Raw genomic sequence first — 17,742 nt, forward strand, 5'->3', positions numbered from 1 at the left:
TCAAATACTATCGACTTTATATACCGATTTGATTTAGCGCTCAAAACTGTTTAGGAAGCGATTCCAAAGTTGCAGGGCTGAGTACCAAAGCAATTCTTACAAGATAAACAATGTTCTTAATTTTTAATCATTCAGTGTCGCGAAGGGTTAGTTTGTCAATATCAATACCTTGCATTATTGCTACACCATGACTGAAAAATATTGGCTATACAGCATATCAATGTAAAAAAAACACAGCCAATTTGAAAAATAATAACATGCCTTGTGGGAATGCACCATCAAAACTAGTCCACATATATTCATTGAAAATGTAAGTCTTCAAGAAAAATAGGACCTTATTGAAGATGAAGATGATGCTAGTGTGTTGAGAGATGGTGTGGGTGTATTTAACATTGCGATCAGAGTAAGAGTTCCATATGATGACAGAGACCCATGATTCAAGGAGCAACTACTCCACACCATATATTTGTGCAACCACATAGTAATAAAAGATAATTTATTTATGCATCCGTTACTTTTCAAACAATGGGGATCATAAAAGATAGTATTGCAGTCCATATATGGCTGTTGGCTGCTAAACTGGCCGAATTTCACGAAGACCCTGATAAAATCACCAAAAGATCAACAGCAAAATTTTAAAATTCCTCCCTCTCTTTCACAGTTAGATATTAGAATACCATTCAATATGTATTTTATTCATTGAAGGAGAAAATAGCATGATGCCGTGTAAAATAACACATTTACACAGTACAACAAAAGGTGAACCATAGGAAGACTATTACACTGTTTCATGAGCAACTAAGGAGGTCATTATAGATTATAATAAGCATCTGTATTTTTAGATCATTAACTACTTGGCTAAGAGACTTTCGTACCATCCCATTTTCTTCCAAATGAGAGATTAATCATATTTTCATCCCGAATACAGAACTCCAACCTTCTATTTCCATTCCCTTATGAGTGATCATAACATGGTAAGAAGAAGTAGCTTGGGTGATGCCATATATGTTCTCAATCATTCCCTTTACAGTGTTTATAAACTGTATATCACATCATTCATCTAAAAACCTGACTGGTTGCAGGGAGGCAGTGTTTTATTTCTGTTCATCAGTATGTCATAGGCACTGGGAAACCCCACAGTTTTGGTATCTTCTGCTTGCTTTCTGTGCATCCGGAGATAGAAACCGCATTGACAGCCGTAAGAAAGAGGTAAAAAAAAACAACAAAAAACGGTTTTCATAAGCACTCCTTGGGCGGCCTGGAGAGACAACTACTTTGCCAACACCACAGTGTTCATAAGTGAAGCCAGCTTTTAGAAACACAGATTCCTTTGCGGGCACACAAAATCCTTAGAACTGGAACAGTATAATACAGCCACATGCTGAACCATGAAATGCGACTGCCTGCAAATGACAGGGGTTGGAACGTAACCAAAGTGACCTAGGCTTTGTTGCCAAGATTCCATTATTCAACTGGATGGCTGCAGTTTTCATAGTAGTTCACTTCTACAATCTCAGGAGGTCCATCTAAATCAACATGCTCTTATGTCTTTTAATCCTTTAACAGGAGCAGGCGCACAAAAAATCCCACAAAAAAAAACAAAAAGCACATCCTTGTCTACTTAAGTTAAAAATAAAAAAATAAAAAATATTCGTAATAGCAATACGTTGGATACTGTATTTGAAAGCAGTGAAAGGAGGCAGTAAACCCAATCACAGGTAGACACGGTAAGATAAGGGTTAAGTTCCCTTCAGGTTCATTGTCTGGATAGGAGATGGGAAGTGGGTGTTGCATTACTTTGTTATTTCCCCCTACCCCATCCTTCAAGGAGAATAAAAATGTACATGTGGGCGAGTGGTGCAAACCAAATATATTGGGAACTGGTTGATAAGTGCTTGGGTTCTTCAGGATGTCACACGACTTCCCAAAAGACATCAACAAAGCAGTAGCGATGGCATCAGCATCTCTCCCACACAATGTCATTCGCTCATTAAAGCTGATCTAGTTGTAGCGGCCTTTTATCATCATGTTTAACAATGGACCGACCTGGTAAAAGATCAAAGCAAAAATATATATGCCATCAATGAAATAAAAATATATATTTAAACAAAAACACACAGGCAATAAACCTTAAAACAGAAAATCAGGGGCTGCTCAAATATATAACATTTCAGTTTATGCAAGACCAACTTTAACATGATCTCTATGCCAAACTTGTTAGAAGTGAATGTTATACCCATAAGATGCGTGTGATGGTACTAGTGGGCATGGCGTATTGCTAATTTGTAATTTACAATCCAGAGTGCCATTACTTTTTATGTATAAACTTTGTAACTTTCCTTTTAAAGAAAGGAACATAGATTTTAGAAGGTTCTTTCTCCTTTCCCATTTTTGGAGCATGAACCAGTCTAAAATGAGGTTCAAAGACGTTTGCCTCATTGTTTAACATTGTTTAGAGCAGGGGTAGTCAACTCCAGTCCCCAAGGGCCACTAATGGGTCAGATTATCAGGATATCCCTGCTTCAGCACAGGCGGCTCACTTAGTGGCCCTTGAGGACTGGAGTTAGCCACCCCTGCTATAGAGTTTTCCCTCAGCAGCACTAGTTTTTGTTTTAGCATTTCAGCTACTAGCTATATTGAGAAGGAAAAAGGAAATGAGAAGTATATGAAAGTTGTATGCAAAAGGTCATCTAAATACAGATTAAATAAATGTACTGTATATTTTTGGTCCGTAAAATGTCTGTCACATACCTCCTGTGGGTTTCCAAGGGCTTCTCCGAGCATCTTCTCAATATTTCTCATTATTGCCACCTTTTGATGTGCTTTTAGAGGGTATTCTATTCTTTTTGGAGTTGGGGCACCCTAAAAAGAAGGATGACATGAGAAAGAGATTGACATCGAATTGTATCAGTCATGGGAGAACACATCGCACATAATTCACATTGTGTCAGAAAGTATTTATATGCAAAACATTAACACAGCAACTCCCTCCACTCCCCCAAAAGTATGTTCCCCCCCACCCCCAGCTCTTTGATTGCCGAGATATTTCATCTTTTACCAGTACCTGCAAGGAAAAACAAACTTGGCTGCGGGATCACCCAATTAGAAGCGGTTGTCACCTCTCAATGTCACGGCTGTCTATTGGCCAACCAACAGAGAAGCCGACCCCAGCGGTCATTGCGTTTCCCCCACACAAGAATTCTTGTAAGATAATTTCTAAATTACACCTCTCTGGAATTGGGGGGTGGGGGGGGGGGGGGGGCTGTGCCTGGGAGTGCCCCAATTCCATCAGGAAAGGTATAAATAGATTTAAAAAGAAAAAGCAGCAGCATGGATTGCTCCGTTAATGCCCCAAATAAATGGATAGACCAGGATTGAATGATCAGTTACATATTCGGTTGAACATTTTCTAGTTTAACCACTAGAAAGAAGCCTTTCGGATCCCCCCCCCAGCACTGGAGTTGTTCGTACCTTGTACCAGAAATTGACAGTAATAGTTGTCCCTCCATCTATCAGTGACTCAATGTGATGCCACCTGCAACAAACCATATGTTACAACATTATCTATAAATAGCACATATTCCTTTTACTTCCTGTTCCATTTGATCTCCTTTGCCTTCATTTTCCTCTGTGTTTTATGTAAAGTTGAAGGAGAGTGAAATGTTTTTTTGAAACATTTAAATTTCCTCGGTTGATTCTTCATTTGTGACTATGACAGCAATCCAGCCTACGAAAATGTGAGCCATCAACTAGTACTGCTGGAGTGGAATGAACACTTCTACGTACAAATCCAGGTGACACAATAGCAGAGATATTTTGCCGTAGCTTTGGAAGTATCTTGCCTTATTGTGCTAGCAATGTTTATGTCAAGAAAATCAATGCAATTCCAGTTAGACATATATTTGTCTTAGGTTGGGGTTGGTACAAATAAGTGAAATCCACAACCACAATATGTACATTCAAGAAGAGCTACTCAATGGCGGATCAATGTCGGATCAATGTCTCAAACTTGGTTTACCAAGCCTGTTTCAGTCTCTAACCCAATATAACCTAATTGATTGGGTTACTGCCTCTATACCTTTTTAACTCATTATTTTTCCAGTGTGTGCATTTGCATATCCACGCCCAGATTCTGAATATCCGCAGTGGATGCATTGTATGATGAAGATCAGGGTAACCAACTCCAGTCTTCAAGAGCTATCAACAGGTCAGGTTTTAAGGATATCCCTGCTTCAGCACAGGTGGCTCAAGCAGTGGCTCAGTCTTTTAGCTGAGCCTCTGATTCAGCCACCTGTGCTGAAGCAGGGATATCCTTAAAACCTGACCTGTTGATAGCTCTTGAAGACTGAAGTTTGCCGCCCCTGATGTAGATGCTCAGGATTCAATAGGAGATATAAATGCACTATAGAAAGCTCCGCCTTTTCTTATTTCAGTACCTAGTGAATAATGAGATAGATGGTGCCTAATGCATCAATTAAACAAAAACGTGACCCAGGAAAGTGTCAACAGATTTGATAAATGTCTGTGTACTTCCCAGCAATTCAAAACACTTGGATAAACTGTTACTCTTAAGTCCTCGGGCATGGTCAGCGCTTAGGCGCTGACCCGTGCTGAGGCGCGTTGGTACTTACCAATGAGCCCCTACAGCCGCAATGAGAGCGGCTTTACTAGGGGCTCGCCTACGCTTCCGCAAGCGTGCGGAAGCGTAGGTCTTATACAAATTTTAGATTTGGCGCTCGCCGGAGCGCAGGGCCGGTTACGTGAGCAGTTCACCCAATGAGGGCGAACCAGCTCCGTGACGTCACTGGCCCGCCCCCGGACCAAGGCCAGGGAAAGCACCCGCTTTCCCTCAGCCTCCGCGCATATCAGCAAACGAGAAGGCACCCTGGACGTAGCCTAACACCCGTCTCAAGTGACTGCCTCATATCAAGTTGTAAAGTGCATAGGGTTGTATGAAAGAAAAACATGGCATTATGGAGTCCCAGTTATTTTTATTGCGCAGTCATTGTCCCTTTTATATTTGATCATTTATTATAAAATCCCGAATTCCAAGACCAGAACTGTTAGTCAGCGCAATGATTTGGTGCATTAGTTTGCATGATGGTAAGAAAAAGGTCTCACCAGTACATTGGGATATAAAGAACTTCTCCAGGTCCCACCACGGTCTCGTAGCCAACCAAGTTCCTGAAGTTGGGAAACCTCTCTAAATCGGGATTATCAAAGTCCACCTAGCAGAAATAACCAACAGGAAAGGGACAGTGTGTGAGAGCATTTTATTTGGATTACGGATATACTGTGGTTTTGCTACTAATATTTATTTCCTCCAGACAGTACCCGATATTAACGCACATTGAAACATTGGACATTGTTATAGTCGCAATATTAGTGCCTGCCCTGGAGCACGAACCGGCTTTTTCTTCATTTTTGCTACTAGAATGAACTGCATTGGTGGCCAGAAAATTGAGTGTTTTGTCAAATGAAATCAGAATAATATGGTGCATTTAACCAATAGTTACACTACAATTTAAAAAAAAAAAAAAAAGAACTGACTATTATTCAATATTCAGACCTGGAATAACCATCAGAAAATGTCATACATTTATGACAAAATTACAAAAAGTGAGACAAAAAGTAACTGAAGAAATTTGATTAAAAGGAAACAACCTGACAAATCTAAATCTGTCCATTTTAGAAATTCCTGGTTGCCAACAACTCCCTTTTATATGTACACAGGAAAATACATTTAATTAAACTATCAAAACAACTACACTGAATGATCAAATTAAAATAATATATATTTAATAAAACTTTTTTAGTTACATTGATTGCAATTATGTTCAATGAACACTGTGCAGTGTCAGAAAGGGTCTGTCCAAGTTTGGCACTCACCTGGCTCTGTCTGTCACAGGGATGGTGGACGGGATAAGGATAGAGGCATTCAAACTGCTCAGGAGGAAAGAGGATACAGCGCTTGTATCCCTTAATCTGGGCAAAGAAGTTTTGCTGCTCGTCATAGTGAGCCGGAGTCACGTTACCTGTGCATGTAAACACCAACCTGAGCTTAAATACGTACACAGAAGAAAAGAAAAACCAACATCCCAGGCACTTAGGCAATTTCGATCCAAAAAGGTGTTTACATGAGAATGGTAAAACTCTAGAACATCAGTTAAATATTTACAAGACTCAAAGCCCTGACAAGAACACATTATTAATCAATAAAACAGAAAAATGTTTGCTTTTTGTTTGTGTAAACTTTTCCAGATCTGGATAAAGTGTACATGAAAAAATTTCCCTAGAGCATTCCTTGTGACCTCATAAATCCCACCAAACACTTTATAATCCATACTTCAAATCCAAAACAATCTGCCCTGGCTGTTTTTATTTCTTTCACTTGCATGTTTACTCTCTAATTAGTCTATTTCCTATTTTCCTAAGGCTGTGCATATAGTGCCTTGGGATGGCGACGCAACGTCGCTCCAAAACAAATTGACTCCGTCGCAAGCGCTTATAGCAAGCGTGACGCGACGGAGCTATGTCGCGTCTAAAAATTTGGAAGCCGGGTAAATTTGATTTTTAATAGACAGTCGCAACATGCGACTGTCTCTAAACCAATCAAATTGCGTGGCCCACCCCCTTTAGTGACGTCACTGGCGACCGTCGCGAAAAAACAAATTATAACTTTCGTTGGAGGCGAAGTCATCGGTCGCGTCGCCAGCACTATAAGCGTGGCCTAATGTGCAATAGCGGTAAGTGAATGTTCATTCCTTTGAATGTCACTAATAACCAATAATGGATATTGCGCTAGAATAATTAAAGATCCCTAACCCCAAAATGGCCGAACTGGCAGGGAATGGTTAAAGCTACGTGCAGTTATCTGTTAGAAGTTGATACTGTGCAGATTCTTTAAAAGAAGCACCAACTCAAAAACATTTTGGACTTGTTCCTGCTACAGTAAAAATATATATTCTACGTGTATACAAAAACAGAAGCATCTCTAGTTTACATTATCTAAAACAGGGGGGCGCAAACTTTTTTCCCTGCGCCCCCCTGCCGGCTGTCCCCTCACTCCCGCGCCCCCCCCCAACCCCAACTTACCCTCGCACCGGCGTAATGACGTCACGTTGCCATAGCAACGTGACGTCACATGGCCTCGCAGCGTCATTTTGACGCCGCGTTGCCATGGCGACGCCGGGAGGAAGCCGCCGGAGCCACGGGTAAGTATGGTTTACAGAGGCCCTGCAGCTCCCCCGGCACTTAATTTAAGTGCCTTCGGGAAGCGCGCGGGGCCTCTGTAAACCCCGCGCCCCCCGTCGGCAGTCTCGCGCCCCCCCCTGGGGGTCGCGCCCCACAGATTGCGCACCGCTGATCTAAAAGATAGGAATCGCAGCAAATGGCTTGTTTAAAGGTTGCACAAGTAAAGTTATGTTTTATAATCAAGAAGGAAGAACTGTTGCTGTGAAAATGCATTACCGTTTCAGTCGAGATGCTATTCCATACTTTAAGTCAATTCGGACATACATAGGTTCAATACAGGTTGTGAATTTCGCTCCCTCACCTTCCATGCCGATGAGAAGTAGGTTAGAAGTCAGCTGTCCCCATCCATGTTTCGCTTGCTGTTTATTTATCCAATTCCAGTTAAAGCCCAAGAAGTCCACCACAATCTTTCGACCCACCGTATCATTCAGTGTCTGTTGCAAATATAACCTGCATAACAAAATATGACTGTTACAATATTCTGTTGTACCAATTTTCACTTTTTGGTAGATGGATAAGAACAATGAATACACAGAATAGCCAACGGTCTGGAATACATGCACGTTTTGGTCCCTAATAGGACTTCTCAAGATCTGGACAAAGGCCCCATTGGGGATCGAAATGTTGATGTGTCTAATAAATTAATTTCAAACTTATTATATAGTGCTGGTATTCTAGTCCATTGGATATTACATTGTTATAGTAGCTGTGCAACTCACTTCCTCTTACCTTTCATCCCCTCCTTGCTGTTGTATGTCTCGAAGTTTATCTACAAACTCTGCAAACTTCATCTCCTCCCTTCTTGACTTGGGCTTGAAGTTCCTGAAGTTGACCATTTTCTTTTCATCGTAATACAGAAACTTGTGGCTGTTGGCACTGTACACTGAAAAGTCCCCATTGCCGATGTTTTCCTGCAGATAATCCAAGTCCCACTTCAGCGCAGGATACACCAGATCTGTATTCGTCAGAACCACTGGTTCCTGGTGCAAGATTGAAAACAGGAGAGAGAGAGGTATGAAAGGAAACCCAAAATTGAAATGTGTGCTTGTCAGAGCCACTGCCATAAATTGTTTATTTGTCAAATGTTTTGTTTAAAAAAAATATTAAATATATTTAATTTAATGCCAGGGGATAGCGAGGCCCCTGCAACACTCCACTTACCTTGTTTCAGCCGGTTGTGTGACGCGTCACCATGGCAACGCGGCGGGGCCATGTGACGTCACATGCGTCAAATGACCCCGCAGCGTCATTTGCCGCGGATGCAAGGTGGGGGGGGGGGGGGAGACACCTTACCCGGGGCATGCTAGACAGGGGGGCGCAGCAGGAAAAGTTTGCGCTCCCCTGCTATACACCAGAGATCTCTAGTTCCTGAGGTAATTACTGGCAGAGGTACCAGTACTCTCAGGAGAGAATTTTATATCTGGTATAAATAATGGTAAGTATTTTGGGACCCAGCAACTGAACTGCAAATAGCACGGTTCAGCACTAAAAAAAAACAACCTGGTTCCAATTATGGAAAAAAGTGTATTAAAATAGCAAGACTGCTTGAAAAGGTACCATGCGACATGGCTTCCTTCTACTACACAACCATCACATCCATTCTTGCTGTTCTAGCCATCATTGTTGTTATGCTTGTTCTGTCCCCAAACAAGTAAAAATGTAGTTCTACAAGGATAGGGAGATTTTGTCAGTTTTGACCTGCAATCTAATACACACATTACACTGTGTATAGGAGGAGATTAAGTAAAATGTATTGAACAAAATTATTTCTCATTTAGGCACACCGTTCTCTTGGTGGTTTAACTAGATTCCAAAGAACTCACATCAACATATCTAAAAAAAAATTAGAACACTTGAAGAGGATTTCACAACAAACTAGGGTATCAAACCAAGAAATCAAACCAAAGATTTCGGAAACAAATATATTCATAGGGCATCTCGCGGTCGTATTAAATCTCTGTGACAAATCATTGGGAAGACCCTGGCGAGACATCTCACTTATCACATAAGAGCCAGTCCTACAAATCTGCTAAGGACATACATTTGACTGGAAGTCTAACCTATTTTAATAGTATATATTACTGGGAGAGTCAGCAGTGGTTTGGTTTGTTACAATAAGGCCTGGGACATAGTAAAGAATTTGGTGCTGCTGCTCGCTGTTGCTTGCTGCCGCTTGCTCTACCAGGAGCTTTTTGCTGTCCTGGCAGAGGAGACAGCAAGCGCGCTTGGGAGGCGGGTATCACTGTGTGTGTGTGTCACTTGGTAGCTGTCAGTGTGTGTGTGTGTGTGTGTCACTTGGTAGCTGTCAGTGTGTGTGTGTGTGTGTGTGTGTGTCTGTGTGTGTGTGTGTGTGTGTGTGTCATTGGGTAACTGTGTGTCACTTTGAAGTGGTCTGTGTGTTTGTGTGTCACTGGGGAACGTGTGTGTGTGTGTGTGTGTGTGTGTGTGTGTGTGTGTGTGTGTGTGTGTGTATTATGTAATATTTTAAAAATTAAAAAAAAGAGACATGTGAGAATAAATTATTTAACATTGTGCAACTTTGATAAATATATTCACACACATACACACACAGTGACACACACACACACACACACACAAACCGTGACACACACACAAACCGTGACACACACACACACACACAGTGACACAGTGACAGACACACACACACAGTGACACACACACACAGTGACACACACACACCTCTGTGCTGCCTCTAAGCTGTCTGGTCGGGTGGCTCTGCTATCTCACCGACAGTAGGTAAAATGCCGGCTGCAGCCCCATTGGATGGGAGCGGTCACATGACCGCTCCTCCAAGCGGCAAAATTTCAAACTTGCCTGTCTCTTCTGATTTTCTCAGCCTCCGCACGCAGCAGCACGCATGCGGAGGGAGAAACTATAGCCGCACGGATTACAGATGCAGGGGCTTTCTGCATCTGTTCAGCGCGGCTCAGCGACGCTGATTCCACTATGTCCTAGGCCTAAGTCTATGAATTCTTCATATGTATCTGCATAATGGAGCTTCCATTGGTTTGACCGGTAATTAATGTTGGGGATGTGCATTCCAATGTGATGTTTTGGTTAGTAGAAGCTAAGTACATTGCAAGAATAAATAAAAGGACAGTATGTTATTTCTATTACATCACCCAGTGTAAATATTACTCCACTACATTATCTACAAGGCATGGCCTCTCTTTAATGCAGTGACTCACGCCAGCAGTCGAAAAGGTCAGCTTTTGCCAAGCGCATTCTGCCAGGTGGGTTTTACAATTGAATGCAACTATTTATAAAACAGAATTTACCCACAGGTCTATTTTGGAAGCTTTCCTGAACCACTAAATTAATATGAAAACTTCCAGCATGCAAAAAAAAATTGTGTTACTGTAACTGCAATAAAACATACATGCTGAGAGTTGAGATATGGTTTGACCAACGATTATTCTAAATGGAAGAACTTTGCTAATGTAACTAAAAGGCCCGGAATAGAAGCCTGCCATCTGCCAATGGCAGACCAATTTTGGTCACTTGCTGGTTGAGCTGACTTGTTGCCTCCCATGCAAGATGTCTATCCAATGAAATTGGCAAAGGATGGGGTTCATGTTTGATGCGGCAGCACCTGTACTCATTTGCCAGCCTTGGACACCTTCACAGAAAGAGCCTCTCCAATTCTAAGGGGCGCCAACTGAGGCGCATTGGGTGATATGTTAAGTTGTAGAGCAGGCAACTAATAATGCAGATATGTGGTAAAATAAAATGGATAATAATAATGTGGTTCTATGCAATTTATTTCGATCTTTGTAAAGTTATCACTATTATTTGGTCTGAGATGTATATGGGTGACCACCTTCTTATTTGCTGTGGCGAGTTCTCCAATTTGTTGCTGGAAGTCTACTGGACTTGTGGCAAAATAATGTTCTCTACAGACCATAAGAGACAAGTATAAACTGTTACTTTTGATCTATTTTGTCCACCCAATTTAATGTCATGAACATTTCAAGTGTCGATTTGAAAGGCTTTGGGCGATATGGTGTCCCCCTGTTGAACACCCTTGCTAATCATCTTACTTTCATTGTCATGTAGTCTAATCGTTAAAGTGACACTCACAAATGTTTCTAATGTTAATGTACGATTCTTTAATATTTTGACTTCTTAATGCATTTAAAATGACCACGCTGTAGACAGAACCAAATGCTTTTTTGTAATCTATGAATGCCAAGGTTCAGGAAATCACTTGTACAACTTGGATGTGGTCCATTGTGCTGTATCCACGGTGAAATCCCACTAGTTCTCTAGGCTGGGCAAAGTCCACAGAGTGTTGCAGCCGATTACAATATGTTTTACGACAATACTCGCTTATGTATTGGAAGTAGACTCATAGGTCTGTAGTTCTTGAGATCTTCTTTGCCTCTTAAGGATGGGGATAACTATGACATTGCTCCATTGTTCTGGAAGTTTCCTGTTCTTCAAGCAACATAGAGAGTTATGCAAGGATGCGTTCTACTTCCCAAGCTTCTTTCAATACTTCAGTTTTCATTCCATCTTGTCCTGTGGCTTTCCCATTCGTGGATTTTATTGCCTTGGCTAAATTATCTGGAAGTACACATCATACACCATTGGTGGTTTCCTCTTGCATATAGAAAAAACGATTGGACCTGGATCTAAAGAACAGCCTCCAGCACTGATATACTGGGGGTGATAGAAAAATATACACTACAAGAGAGCTGTATGAAGTCAATTTGCAAAGCATAACATTGAAGTCTTTGGCAATTGCTTGTCCCAATTACTTTTCAGTCATTGGTGTGCAATGTGACAACATAAATACTGCCCTTCAACTCTAATTGTAATCAAAACACTTGCATTTTAGTTTTAAAAGCCATTGTTTTCTATATTGGATATACAAATAGCACTGAGAAAAAGAAAGTTGTTTAAGTGCTGTTTATGATAGAGACGTATTTCTATTCAAATCATTTTTACTCACTGCAGCCTGTGTCTGGTATACAAACCAAGCAAACACTGTCTCAATCATGCCTCCATCATAAACCAAAATAATCTTTCAATTGACATGTTTACATGCCTGACCCTGCAGTCCATCTTCTGTTCCACATATCTCTCACAACTGGAAACAGATTAATTCCATAACGCAAAATGTAATGCCCAAGACAAGCAAGGCTGCTTATCTCCTATAGTTACACCACTGAATAATATTTTTTCTTGGACAACAGAAGCAGCCAAACTTTTACAGGTGGCATTGACTTTATTAACAGGTTCAAGTATTCACACTTTCAGGTCGGGATTCACTAAGCCCCAATGCAGGTTTTGTACTCCTATCCAGCATTAACTGCCATTCAAGTCAGGGTGTAATACCCTGCATCGCTGCTTAGTGAATCCCAGTCTTAAGAGTCCCTACAGTTTTGCACTACCCGAATCATCACTTTAGGATATGGTTTCCTTCTAACTGTACTGCCACAGTACTTTAAGAATAAACATGAGGTTTCAGCAAAACTCTGTACACTATAAATTAATGTACGAAGAAATCTAATGTTGCTCTGCTAAAAGGCATCACAACCTACAACTATTCCTGTTTTAAACTAGGAGTATTTTATAGCAAGAGAGGAATGGTATAGTGATGGCTACATCCAGTCATCTGAAGCATTGGAAGCCGTCAATGCATCTGTAATTTGTACCATGATTATTTCCTAAAAGAACTAATAGAGTCTGGCTCTACATATGACTATTCTCTGAAGAATGTAAGAAAGTATTCTCAAGTACGCTGCAAGTATTTTCCCCAGTGGACATAATTTTGTCGCTCAGGAACTAGGGGGTCAACGGATGTTGGGGGGACCCCCAGTTTAGGTAAGCGCTCTATAAAATAAAAAGCAGCATGGATTTCTGCTTATTAAAACAATACAATTTCATATAAATCCAAAAGTGAACAAAAACAAAATGAATCTCTAACAAGTTTATGCAGGTATTCAACCCCGCAGGATGGAAAATATGCACTTCTTAATGGATACAGGTTAAGAAAAAGAGTACAGTAATTTAACCGTTTTCCTTGTACGTCCACAGTAGCTTTATAATGTTGTGTACCCGCTAATTTTAATGACGGAACAATCAAAACAACTTCAAAGTATGTACATAAAATGTTTCGGCAGCCTTTGAAATCCACAAATTATAGCTTTATCTACAATAAATGATTATATAACCGGGATTGGCACATTCTTTTCATTCTTTTTTTTACAGATTGTGCCTCTAAGGAATGGAGACTACTAGGTAAGGCTATTCATTGAAAAGCATGACGATACTACAGTCCAATCCAGAGTAGTGACTTTAGGTCAGGAAGTGCCCTGCACTGATTTGTGCAATAAATGTAACCTCATAAAAATATCTTAGCGCATACCAGACAGAAAATAAAAAAAAGTACATTCAGACACCGTAATAAAATGCAGGATTACATGCAAACCATAAAAAAAGCAACTAATAAAATAAAAATTGTGATTGCAGCTCCAATTGTTCGTAAACTGTGCAATTGGTCAGAAAGAGTTAGTATGCACTGTTCACTTCTATATGGAAAGAGGTGGTAATAGAGGTGATCCTACTGTTAAAAGGGAGTGATACAGTGGGTGTGTGCGCCTGATGAAGACTTGTTAAAATTAGGCAACAGGTGTATATTCACAAGATTACAGGAAAATGATATTGATCTCTCTCTTTAGCAGGTAGTGGCAGTCAGGTGCCACTAGTCTCTCTCAGATAGAGATTGGTGACAGGTGTCCATGAACATTAAATTGGGGGGCTAACAGGTTTGTGTGCTCGACACACTTTCTGTAAAAAAAATAAAAGGGGGTGGGGGTTATGCGTTTGTCCCTCCTTATGGAGCAACATGGATCAGATAGGTATGGGTCCCTGATATCTCTGTTTGCAGCTGTCCCTTACAACTTTCTGGAGAGAGGTGACTGGTTGTTGTTACTGCTCTCTTGGAAGTAAAGGTGACCTGTAGGTATCCATAATATTTGTTCTTGTATAGCGCTGCTAGTTTTACATAGCGCTTTACAGAGACATTTTTGCAGACACATTCCCTGCCCCGTAGAGCTTACAATCTATGTTTTTGGTGTCTGAGGCACATTGCTCACTGATACGGGGTGAAAGATTAGGGTCCTGATCGGTATGTGATCATTACCCCTCACTCTCTCTGGAGCAGTGTAGAAGGTATGTGTTCCTTACTACTCTCTAGGGATGGCAGGAACAGCTGTGTGTCACTTACTGCCCTGCTTAGGGCAAACAGATCAGAAACCCTCGTCTCTCGTGGCTGGTTGGTTACACTTGTCTCTTTATGGCAGTGACTCCTCTCTTTGTGACAGAGTAACAGGTAGGTGACACTCGCCTCTTTGGAGACAGGTAGGTGACCCTTACAGCTTTATTACATAATTGGTGCCGCACAGAGGCCCACACATAAGCCATACCCCCAGCTTCACCTCGTTATCGATCAGTTCTTCCGCCCGCGGGTCTCCGTGCTGCATCCGCGGGATAGTACGGGTCTGGAACGGGTAGGACCGCAGCTGGGACTCGCTCCAGCCGGGGCTCTGGAGCTCAGTCTCACTATCGCTTTCCCTTTCCGCCTCCGACTCAGCCGCCGACACCCCGGCCTCCGCCATCACCGGAGCAGCCGTCACCACGCAGCGGGAAACGCCGAGCGGGGCAACGGTCCAGCGCGAGCTGGGTAAGAGAGCCGCGCACCAGCAGGCAAGAGCGGCAAGGGGTGGGAGAGAGGGGCTACAAAATAACACCAGTGACACCTAGCGGCGGGGAGGAGGAGGCAGTATGGGTCTGCTCTTTAACAGCCCTTTAAAATAATGTGGCTCTTAGGTATCATGGCAAAAATGGTCAAACTGCACAATATGTGACAAAGAATATATGACGACGGGATGCATAGATACAATATGGTGTTTAGTGAAGAAGATAAGCCCATTATAAAGTGCTTGAAACAGAGCAAGAACTATGGTCCAAAATTCTTTAATTAAATGTTTCTTCGCGGAAGATAGTCGCTAGGAGGACTGAAAAAAACGAATTAGTAAAAGAACGTATCGTTCAGAAGTTAGAGCAGCTGGATCAACGCGTTATTGATTATGTAATCAGACAGCGGCGTTCTCATCTTCGAGCGCGCGTTTCAGCAGAAGGACATTTTGATCACAGACTTTGAGGCATACTTTTTACTCAAACTTTATAGCAATTTTAATCATTAGATTATAACAGTTTAACATATTTACGAACTATGAAGGAAAAACTCCTATTCCTCATTTAATAAACATGAACCCACCGCAGTGTATCTGGTACTTGTTGATATAATAAGTTGACTTCAATTTAGTTAACATCAGTTGATTGTCTACATTGTGCTTCTTATATAGTGTTAATCTACAGAACAGAACCTACAATTGTGCAACTTTTCATGGGGATTGAGCGAGAAATATATAAAATATGATGAAAAACCAAAGGGGTCCCACTTTTCTTGAACAGTGTATAATTCACGAGTCCATCCATCTGTTATGTGCTTTATCTCATGAAGTTTGTAAATCCATCTGATGTTCTAACCAATTCCCTATTAGTCCTGCTAAATATACCAGAACATACTGAACATGGTATATGATTGTGGCCAGGTCCCCATTCAGTCTCCTTACCTCCCGCGTGTCTGTGTGTGGTAGTGGAGGCAGGGAGAGAGAGCTGCGGTCATTGAGGCGACCTAGGCTCACGCATGCGCAGTGCGAGATCGCGCATGTGCAGAGGACCTCCTAGAAGCGGCCAATACAGAATAGGCTCTGCGGGGACTACAAGCCCCATCATGCACAGGGGCTGATAGATCACATGCAGCCAGACAACCAATAGGGCCGCAGAGATTACGGAGCAGCTGGATTGATGCATTTGGCGCGCTGAGGAGCATGCTAGTCGGAGCTGGGACAAGGAGAGGGTAGGGTGTGTGTGCAGGGTGTGTGTGACCCCTGCACTAGCCAGAGACCCCCTTAGGCCCCAGCTAGGCCCCGACTCCCTGTTTAGCTTGTGGCTGCTGCAGGGACCGTCCCTGTAGATAGGGACACTTCCCTATAGCAGCAAGTATAAGGGACACAGCGGCAACCTGGCATCTGGTGGTCTGGGACCAGATCACCATACACAGAGTCACTAATACGGTGGGACCCTCCTGCTGGACACCACCCCATGCGGAGGCAGATTCGTCAATGACAACGACGGCTTGGGACCAGGCGGCTTTCCCTTCGATTCAGTCGGCACTACCGGTTGCTGGAGTACCCGCCATGTATCATACCTACACCTACAAGTGCACCAACTTTAACACGCGGTTGTGGGCAGCGCTGTCACACATACATTGGGTGGGTTGGCTTCCCTGTACACACTTAAGGTTGAGTGCCCAGAGCACCTCAGTACTTTGGGGAATATCCCATCCGGGTGTGGACACTGTGTTGGAGGGCACTGTGGGGTTACGGCCGTGTGTGGAATATTTGGTGTTGGTGTTATATTATTGTTCCTTTTTCATATGCATGCAGTAAACTGTTATCTTTATCAGTTTGTGTATTACTGTATTGGGTCCTGTGACGGGGTTATCCAACATAGTAGGATCCCGCACAGGTGGTGGTGCTGTCACCAGACGAATCAGGTACACCCCAGGCTCCCAGCAGCAGAGGTTCAGGCCTCCTGTGAGCCACAGGTAATGCACCACACACACATGGACGGGCTAAAGGCTAAGGCCCCGCTCCCAGAGTCAGCGCACCCGCACTGCAGACAGGCGGTGCGCTGACATACACAGACCGCGATATGCGGTCTGTAGGGAGCGGAAGCCGGAGCGGGAGGTGGGCGGGAGTGGGAGGCTTGACAGGGAGGGGGGGCGTGGCTTGAGCGGAGGGACCCGCTACTCTCCCCCCCCCCCCTCCCTCCACGGACTCGGGCTGGAGCTGCTGAGGGTAAGTTTAAACACACACACACGCAGGCACTCATACATACACACACACACACACACACACAGGCAGGCACTCACACACTCATACACACACACGCGCGCACACACAGGCAGGCACTCACGCACTCATACACACACACAGACAGAGGCAGGCACTCACGCACTCATACACACACACACACACACACACAGAGGCAGGCACTCACGCACTCAGGCACACACATACACACACACACAGACAGGCACGCACACACTCAGACACACACACAGACAGGCACTCACCTGCTTTCACTCCACACTCCTCCCCGCTCCCCGAAGCCTCTCCTCCTCCCGAAGCCTCCCCTCCCCATTGGCTCACAGCCACACCACGTGACGCGTCAACGCTAGGAAACACCATTCTCTTGTGTCTCCTAGCGGCTGACGCGCCACAGCGTGTAGTCAGCTGTGCCGCCAGGGGGGACCGGGACCGGCTCGCGAGGATTCCCCTGCTGGTGGGGAACTCGCGACATGGCCGCCCGCGCCAACAAGCGCAGCGG

The 17,742-nt window shown here is 43.1% G+C and overlaps 1 protein-coding gene across 2 annotated transcripts; it reads right to left on the minus strand.

The window, feature by feature from the left end:
• Positions 1 to 479: 479 nt before the first annotated feature.
• Positions 480 to 14,981, minus strand: HIF1AN (hypoxia inducible factor 1 subunit alpha inhibitor). Of its 2 annotated transcripts, XM_075610734.1 has the most exons (8): positions 14,721 to 14,980; positions 7,984 to 8,234; positions 7,556 to 7,704; positions 5,890 to 6,035; positions 5,122 to 5,228; positions 3,472 to 3,535; positions 2,752 to 2,862; positions 480 to 2,046 (listed from the first exon to the last, which is right to left on the minus strand). In XM_075610734.1, the coding sequence occupies exons 1-8, from the start codon at positions 14,898 to 14,900 to the stop codon at positions 2,002 to 2,004; spliced, it is 1,053 nt and encodes a 350-aa protein (XP_075466849.1). In that variant the 5' UTR covers positions 14,901 to 14,980; the 3' UTR covers positions 480 to 2,001. The 2 variants fall into 2 exon arrangements, 1 of the variants encoding a protein (XP_075466849.1); XR_012803445.1 differs by lacking the exon at positions 3,472 to 3,535 and having other exon boundaries at positions 14,721 to 14,981.
• Between the last annotated feature and the right edge of the window lie 2,761 nt (positions 14,982 to 17,742).

Source organism: Ascaphus truei, chromosome 8, assembly GCF_040206685.1.
Source record: "Ascaphus truei isolate aAscTru1 chromosome 8, aAscTru1.hap1, whole genome shotgun sequence".
NCBI lineage: Eukaryota > Metazoa > Chordata > Amphibia > Anura > Ascaphidae > Ascaphus > Ascaphus truei.